The sequence below is a fragment of the Emydura macquarii genome, unplaced genomic scaffold, assembly GCF_026122565.2.
Source record: "Emydura macquarii macquarii isolate MOO-44397 ecotype Brisbane River unplaced genomic scaffold, CSIRO-AGI_Emac_v2 contig_1254, whole genome shotgun sequence".
Classification (NCBI taxonomy): Eukaryota; Metazoa; Chordata; order Testudines; family Chelidae; genus Emydura; species Emydura macquarii.
In genome coordinates, this window is record NW_027131391.1 from 204473 (window position 1) to 213619 (window position 9147).

The window sequence follows — 9147 nt, forward strand, 5'->3', positions numbered from 1 at the left end:
CACACCTATCTGCATGATTTTCTCAATCATGCTGCAGTGGGAAAAGCAGGGAGTGGCTTGGCTTGGTAGAGTTAGCTTTAACAGATGCTGGCTGTTTCCACTGGCGAATCTTCCCAGCAGGCAATTAGAGGGGCTGTGGGCTGAGCTTTATTTGCCTTAAAGCTCCTGTACTGTTTTGCTGCTGCTAACTGGATGCCAGTTATTCATTACTGTTTGCAAGCCTGTAAGCAAGAGACAGTGGAAGCAAAGTACTATGGTACATGCCAGCTCCATGAAGGTAGCTGCATAATACCAACTTCTTGTTCTGAAAGAAACACGTAGGTCAGGTTTACACACACACAATACAACCTAGCTAACTGGTTCAACTTACTTAAGCTGCTTCGACTTGGTGCAGATCTTTAGTAGGTTAAAGCTGTTTAGCTTTCAGGTGTAATTCACAAGTATTTGCATGGGTTTAATGCAGTTGCCTTTTAAAGCACTGCATCTTTGTGGTTGTAGATATAGACTAAAACTTGTTGCTGGGATGGGCAGGGGCAAACCTTGTCATTATCACATGTAGTGATTTAACACACACACACCACGCTACAGTGATTAGAAGAGACCGGCAAACTTTCAGCTGTGAGCAGCTGCTAGGCCTGTCCTGTGCCAGTTACAGTAAGAGGGTCTTGCTACTGTCTTTAAACATAGTGAGTCTCCCTCAGCATGTCTGGCACCTGCATTACTTATTTCCTCTCCAGGCAGCACTCAAACTCCCCGCTGTCGCCCTGGTGGGGCTCTCCCTGCATTGAACAAGGCGCTATTCTGTCTGCCCTTTGAGCTGAATTTGAACTTAACTTTCAGCTAGGACCGAAGCCCTTGCTGAGTCTCAGGGTCTAAGTCAGGCAGTGTTCTGTGTAATAGCCATAGAGGCCTCTTTCCCAGCCAGGCGCAACTACTTCATTGAAAAATATAAACTTTAATGGAAGGAAGCTGTGGGAACAAAAACAAAAAAGGAGGGGGAAGAAGAATGGAGGGAATGAACCCTTCCTTCTGTGCTGCTCCAGCCCTGCACTGCTCACACAGTGCTACAGCTGAAGAATACTTAGAGCATCAAGTACGTTGATGGCATAAAGCAGCACCTGGAGCCTCCCAGTGTCCCCTTGGCAGGAGGGAACGAGTGTGTGTACCCAGGAGCTAGGTGACTTGTCACACAGCAAGGCTGTAACAGAACTGGACTAGGAGGAATGCTGCTGAGGCTCAGGCAGCTGTGTGATCGCTACAGCTCTGGCCAGCGGCTAGCCTCCACCCCCTCCCTACACCACTTCTGTACAAACACGGGAAGGTATTCGGTCCAGTTTGTAAATATGACACTCCAGAGAACAACTTAGTACAAAAGGAAAAGAGGTTAGCCCCAGGGAAGCGGGAGATGTGAACACAGATTAAAACAGTGACTGGAGCTGTTCTTCAGACAGCATCTGTCCATGGCAAAGCTTCCCCTCTGCCCAGGGCCCAGTATCAGTCCAGCAGGCAGGAGGAGGAGAGTTTGGTCATGTGGGCAGAGAGTCCCCACTACTGTGGAGGTGGCTGCTGCTGCGGCTGGTTCTCTGGCTGCTCCTCAGGAAGGGGGTTGTAGTTGGGATCCTCTTCAGGAGTGTCAAATACCAGCTTCCTGGCAGGGAACCGGCCCACCCACAAGAGAAGTGAATAGTAAGAGTTAGGCCTGCGAGGGAAGAAAGCCACCCCATCCCTCCTAGGAGCCAACCCCACGCTCAGGAACAGCCAGGGGCTGGTGCAGCAGGGAGGGGCTTCCCTAGTGCCTAGTTCTCAGCTGAGTCGGGGAAACAGCAAATGTGGGGCCATCCTACCCTCCCCAACGTCTTGAGCCACAGGTTACAGGTGCACAGTACGTAGGTTATCAGTGCCAGAGCCACCCTCCCGGTGCTTCCCCCACTCGAGTGCTGAATGTGGACAGCTGGCAGCGGTTGCACTGTACACCTGGCCTGCTTCTTAGCTGGTTGCGTGGCCTACTGAGGGGGTTTCCCCGCCCTGCGGTAGATGAGCTATTGTGGTGTGAAGAAAACCCTTGGGAATGGTGATGCATTGGGCCTGGGAAAGAAAACTAGCGTTTTACTCACAGGAAGCCTGGAGTTAGCAGCAGCTTCTTCCCTCCAGGCTGGTTGGGAAAAACATCTTCAAGGAAGTAATAAATGTGACCCACTGCAATTCCTGTAAAGATGAAGGCACAAGTATTACCCTCTTCCTGGGGGGGGCGTTGAGCAAAGAGCTCACTGAACTGCTGAGACAGGGGAAAAGCAACATGTAAGTAGCTGTCCCAGGAGACAACTGCATTGCCTGTGCATAGCCCAGGGGAGAGCCCTGCGTGAGTCACCGCTCATTGTGTGGGGGCGCCTTTAGCAAGGGCCTGGCCTCAGAATGTTCTCAAGCTTTATGCTCCAAAGTAAAGCCGGGCCCCAGAACTCCTGGGGTATGGACAATACAACAAAGAACCAGGGAGCTGCTGTGGCAAAAAGCTGGGAGGGCAGAAGGAATGGGGCATGAGTGGCAGCCTGGAGCTCATTTTCTCCCCATCCGCATTACTGAAGAGCCAGCTGGGGCAGCTCTACTGTGGATTCAGATGGCACCACAACTCCAGCGAGCTGTTGGTCCGCACGGGCACAATACACAGGTGCTCTTCAAAGTGTGCTTAGTTCAACAGAGAGACTGAGCTTGTGTCTGTGGCAATTAATCATAGACTAGGCCAGCTGTCCTCCTTTGAGAAAGGGCATGTGTGAGCCCAGGCCACGTGCTAGGGCTTCCACGTGATGTAAACCACGGGGGGCCCAGCTGTGAGCGCTGTACACAGACAGAAGCCACCCTTCCAAAAAGGGCACCCAGCATCCTCTTACCCAACAAATCAATGATGATGGAATTGCCCAGCAGCAGAGAAAAGCCCATCAGAACCCAGGGCAGGAAGGGAGCCTGGAAGTTAAGAAGCCCAAAGAAGTTCATGCGGATGTAAGGGTTCCTGCGGCTCCACACATACACCAGCATGATGGTGAACGCCTGGCCCAGGAAGAAGAGGCTGGCAAAGAGGCCGAAGAGCTGAGAGCTATGGAGTCAAGGAGAAGAGCATATTCTACGAATGCTACATACTAAAGCAGCAGGACCGGAAACAAACGGGACAATCTCATAACCCCTGACAAATGCCTGAAGTTCTGACAGATTAATTAGATACTGGGGCAGCTGCCTAGGATTTCCATGTATTCCCCCATGACTCCCCATCCCTTCCGCTCAGTCTGGGGCACACCAACCCCTCGGCCCAGTCCTGCCTCCTCACCTTCCCAGGGCAGCAAAACATGCGTCCTACTCCACCAATGTCATTTACACCGGAGCTACTCTGGGAGCTGCCTGCTATGGGCACATGGCAAGCAGTGGGGAGCGCGCTCCCTTGCACTTTCCAGCACCCTGGCCTTCCCTGCAGCAGAGGCCAATGCTCCTCCACTGGTCGTAGTTTTTCTTTAAGGAACAGAGGGGAAAGTGTTCCATAGGCTGGCAGGTTCATTTCTCTTCCTGGTGCAGTAATTGAGGCTTTATCACTTGATGTTAGAGAGGCTTCCAGGGGTATTAATAGAGCCAAAAAACTGTGCCAGGTGAGATGGGACACGAGAGCTCCCTTGGGACCCTGCCCTTGTATGAAGCTAAGAGCAGGGCCTGTCTGGATGCAGACAGCGAGGACAGCAAAATGAGTGGGCAAGTCACCAGCTAGACCCTGCGTAAGTTCATCCCTCTCCTGTGTATGGGGACAGCCCCCGTACCCACCCCCTCCTTGGGCCCAGTCCTCCTGCCACAGTAGCAATGGGGGATTAGACAAACCATGATCTCTTCTCAAGGAGAGTCCTTTCCTGGGGAAAGCAGGTGGGTGGGTAGTTTCTAACATGCCAATGCCTCTAATGCCTAGCTGCATGTCTGCAGAGGTGAGACGCTGCGCTTCCCAATCATTCCCCCTGCTGTGTTCAGGGGCTCTGACTCAGTCTTGGCGGGTTGAGTGTGGACACCACAGATGCGCTGGCATTCGACTAGCTCAGCACTTACAGACAGTACACCAGGATGTAGGAGTGCTCAGCATTTACCTGTGAAAATGCACACAGCTTTAGGGAAAGAGAGTGCATCTTGTGATAAATACGTGGCCACCTGGAAATGAGCAGCAACACACCGTTCTCCGAGCGCACACTGCAACACACGGCAGCAGGGAACTCCAGTAAGGGTTTATCTGCAGAGGGGTTTTTTTGTCCTTTCAAAACCCGTTTCTCTTACTTTAAAATGGTTCCAAGGCTTAAATAGGTACAAAAAAAATCAGGAGGTAGCCCTGGTCTCACCCAGGAGCTAGAACCCCACGGTGCAGAGCCGTATGGTACACAATCTGCTAAAGAGTCAGGGCCAAGCTCTGCCTTCAGCTACGTGTGTGCACCTCCTCTTGCATTCCCACGCACTCTGGGAGTTTGGTGCTAAATGTTTCAATTGCTGTCGTTTTCTCTAAATTACCCACACTCCAGTGGGAGCTGTTACTGTGCGGTAACCACCCACTTGAGATGACAGTATGGATCAGTGTAAGAACTATATGGCTCTGTTTCTGGCTAAGCCTACAGATCATAGAGCTTCCTGCACCCATGATTACACAACACCCCACCCACCTGCCCAATACATTATAAGTGACCCCCCACATACATCAGAGCTCCTGTGGTCAGTGGAAGAGAAACAAGTTAACTTTTTGTAGCTGGATCATAAATCTAGCTGAGTTCTTTCAAGGCCTGGTGAGTATGAACAGAAGTGTACAACAAAAGAAATTAGCCCGTGGAGTTGCCAGCCCACTACTGAGAGCCTGCACGGACAGAGGCTGCTGTATGAGAAGAGCCATCCCCGGACCAGAGACTACATCTGTCAGCCAGGTGGCTCCAGGATTCGTGTGCCTTAGGAAACATGCCTCGCATTCTGCTGTCTAGTTTATGGTAAAGCCAGTACACAGAGAGGCATATAGAAGGTCCCTGGTACAAGGAGTCAGTGGACTAGCATCACACCCAGGATAGCAGTCCAGAGCACCTTGACCAGCTCAAACAAACAAAGGATACTGTCATGAGAAATCCCCCGAAGAGAAACATGAAGACAAAGTCTGCAGTCCTTCCCCGAAAGGAGCCTTCCTCTAGCATTCGGCAATATCTGTACCTGAGAGCAGGAAACGAGGGTTTGCAGTATAGGAAACTAACAGCTGGGTGCCCTGCATCACTGGCTGAGCCACAGGGGTTTTTCTGACAAGCCTCCCACAGGTAGTTGCGTTAGAGGAAGCTGCCAGCCAGCTGCTCAAGCCCCAGAGCCAGTGGGATTCATCTTCTGTCTCACATTATCAGACCTCAGGGAAAGAGTGAGTCACCTGCTCTGCTCTGTCCAGCGGGGCTGCAGAAACCCACTGCAGCTGGCAATGGAGAGCAGAGTTAAAGGAACCAGTGTAGCTCTATGGCAGCCGCCAGCACTGCCTGTCTCACCGACACCACGCTGGGCATTCCTCGAGGGGGCCTGCCCAGCCGGACGGGTACTTTGGATGGCAGAGTGACAGGCTAGCTGGATCTCTTCAGCAGTGAGCTCGCCCATCTCTACCCCAAGACACCAGAAGGCTCTAGAGTGACCCTGTCTGGGAACTGACTTTTCAGTTCAGATTGGCAGAGACCTGAGGAAGGGGAACTCTGCAGCCCCGTACTGATGATGAGACAAGCCAACCAGATCGGGAAGGTGGGCAAGTGGAGAGTCCTGTTTAAAATGAAAAGGGAGCAGAAAGTGCTGCTGAGACCAAAGGATACAAAAATATCATGTTGAAAAAGAAACTGAATCCCAAGGGCCCAAAAAAGAGGAAGTTGGTGATCAGCCGCCAAATCTGCAAGAGAAGACACAGGGGAAAAGAACGAGATGGACAGCCATAGCCCTTCCCCAGCTTGGCGGGCACACCACACCTACTTGCCTCCATACAGCCATTTACCCTGTTAGGTTATCACCCCCATGAAACCAGATGCTTGTATTACCTACCTCCTGTGGATTCCATCTACCCTGTCAGGACCAGATGGTCTTTCCTCCTTGGCGAGGGATATCTCCACACGTTCCCAAAGGGAAGAGACAGCTTATGATTCCACCACCCAAGTCATGACTCCTTACTAAAGGAGAGCTTCCCCCATCCAGCCCCTCGAGACTAGATGGTTATAAATCTCACCCAGCCTTCTTCTTGGAAGGGGACTGGAGTGACAAAGTGGTCTTGAGACTCGTAGTAGGATCTGAGTAAAACAAGAAAGGGGCCTAAAGAACCCACTGTGGCGTGGGCAGACAGTGGGAAAAACATTACTGTCTGTAGCCAGGCCTCCACAGCTTCTGGTAATGGGAAAGAGTCCCACAGCAAGGCCTAGTGGCCACTTTCACCACCAGACAGAGCACAAGAGAGTCTGTGGAATAAAGATGCCCCTCCATGGCTCCTTGTAACAAGGAAATATGGCATCTGGACTGGCCTGCTGGCTCCACCTCCAGCTCATGGACTCTCTGAATTATCAGGCTCCAAAGAGAGTGAGGGACTCAGCAGAAAATTAACCCCTTATAAGAAAAGAATCTCACCTGGAACTTTCTGAAAATCAGATCTGGGTTGAAATACAGCTGGAAAGGGGTGATGAATTCTAATTGCTGCAAGAAACCAAGAAAGTGACCGTTTAACCCTGGAGCGAGACATGAGAAGCAGGCCATGCTGCAGGTAGTGTTGTTTATACAGCACCCAGAGCATGCCAGACTTTGCACCAAGAAACTTGCCACTTAATTTTACACACGCCATGAGTAAGAGCATCAAGTGAGGCAGAGGGATGGGGAGAATAAAGGACACAGCAATTAGGTCACACAGAGACTCAGTTTGTTGTTATAGTTCAATGGTTGATGAACCAAGGTAATTTTTATTGTTGGGAGGTAGTAGAAGGGAAGGAAGCGGGCATGTATCAGGCAAGGTTGGAGGCAGGGAGTCTGAGGGGAAAAGGAAGGGGGCCAGGACAGACACAAAGCATCAGAGGAACAAGGGAAAGGATCAGCAGACAAATGCAGTGAAATGGTCAGAATGTGTTTCAACAGAAGGATCACAGTGCAAGCAATTTGGAGACAAAGGCAGAATTTGCTAGCCACTGAAAGAACCCTGTCACGATGACGAGGGAGTGGAAATGTATGAAGTGTTTTCAGTGGGGAATGAGATGCTTGCTGCATAAATGGAACCGTCATTCTCTTCTGGTCTTTTACTGTGCATGCTGCGAACCTATTGCTTTCTGAGCCCTGGATTATCCTCCTCTGATGTTCCTTAGTCAAGCAGACATCACTTAAGGAAGAATTTGGTTTTCTGGTTTTGGGTGGACAGTGTGTGTCCGTGACAGGGCAAAAACATTAGCCATCCAACATATCCTACCTGCCATCCCATGGAGGACATTAAATCCAACCTCTGAAAATACTGCCAACTCCAACCCCCACCCAGCAAGGGCAGAAGTGATCATTTAAGGATGGTTCAGGGAAGACATGGCAAGCTGCACACAGCACTGAAGCGTCTCGTAGCAGAGCCTGGCCTCAGACAGCATTACAAATATTGCACCCTGTCTGAGGGTCACAAATTGATTTCACGGTCAGCTGACAGTAGGAAAGAAAGAGAGTGTAGACTCTGGAGAAAATTAGGACAAATTATGCAGATGGTGAGAGCCAGAATGCAAACCCACCAATGCCCGTTACCAGAATCCAGCCTCAAACAAGGGCATAAGCTCTAGAGAAAAGAAAAAAAATTGTGTTGCTCCCCTTTAATTTCTTGAAATCTCCCTGCCACAGAAAGGAAATCAGGAGCAGACAAACCCACGAACCGCACCTCCAGCAGGTATATGGCCAGGGCACAGTCTACCTCCCTCGCTCGGAGGAGGAGCACAATGCACAGGAAACACGCCCAGGAGCCGGTCAATGTCACACACCAGACCCAATCCTTCCCACAGCACCAGGTGATGATGGCAGAGAAACCCGCCCGTTCACTGGGAACAAGACTCCAAGGCATCAGGCCCGCTGCAAGGTCCCCCGGCTCTTTGCAGAGAGCAGGCCGCGGGGCTCCTGGAGCCGGGCATGGGCCAGTGACCTGAGTTCAAATGCTGCTCGGTGCCTCATCATCACAGCGCCGCGCACGACCCGAACATGCATCGCCTATTGCCCGCTTGGACACCCCCACACACACCGCGCACCCGGCTCTAGGCCCGGGGCACCCGCAAGCCCGTGTCAGAGCCTAGGGCTGCGTGCGTGGGCGGCAGAGCGGTCTGGGCTTGAAACGTGTCCGACCCCGTTTCCACACTGCAGCAGTCACGTGCCAGGGGGAGAAGCGTCCGGCCCCGCCACCCGCGGGGTGCAGACGAGCCGGTGACGCCAGTGGCTTTATGCAGCGTGGGGGGGCCGCCAGTCAGGGCCGCACCGAGCTGCGCAGAGGCGGCCGAGCGGAAAGACCCGCTCCGGCTTCGAGCCAGGGGCCGACCCCGCTGCCACCCCCCGGGGACAGGGGCCCCGCCGACCCTTACCACGGCCGCGGTGGTGAGGACGCAGGCGGTGGTGTACGCCCGCGTCACGGCCGGGATCCCCATGTACTCCTGCGTGAAGCCCTGGTAGGCCATGGCGCCACCCAGGGCAGCCGGGGCTGGGCTGCGCGTGTCCGGGTCCGGGGCGGCGGCAGCAGCAAGCGGCGCTACGGCCCCTTTAACACATCGATACGGCCGTAGCGACATAGGCAGGCTCAGCACCACCCCCAAGTCCTCCTTTCGCCAATCACAGCGCCGGTGGGGGGTGACAGACAGCACGAACCAGCCAATCACCGCCTGTTTCCCGCCTTCCCAACCCGGAAGAGACTGCCCCTGATTTTAGGGGGAAGAGCGAGGACGGCGGCGACGAGCCGAATCACTGGGAAGCGCAGCGGTGTGGGGGCGGGACAAAGCAAAGAGTGAGGAGACCCGGCACCAATGGGAGCGCGCGAGTCCGCCCACCCTTCGGGAAGGGTGAACGTTGTTGTTGTTGTTGTGGCGGGAGAAGAGAGGGCCACGTGTCTGTAACAGGTGGCCAATCAGCGCACGAGAGGGCTGCTAGCGTAAGACC

At 53.0% G+C, this 9147-nt stretch overlaps 1 protein-coding gene across 1 annotated transcript; it reads right to left on the bottom strand.

Annotated features, from left to right (window-relative positions):
- Positions 1-394: 394 nt before the first annotated feature.
- On the bottom strand, positions 395-8755 carry DERL3 (derlin 3). Its single transcript, XM_067549955.1, has 7 exons — positions 8580-8755; positions 6625-6690; positions 5829-5902; positions 5106-5199; positions 2886-3081; positions 2115-2205; positions 395-1648 (listed from the first exon to the last, which is right to left on the bottom strand). The coding sequence occupies exons 1-7, from the start codon at positions 8670-8672 to the stop codon at positions 1549-1551; spliced, it is 714 nt and encodes a 237-aa protein (XP_067406056.1). The 5' UTR covers positions 8673-8755; the 3' UTR covers positions 395-1548.
- Between the last annotated feature and the right edge of the window lie 392 nt (positions 8756-9147).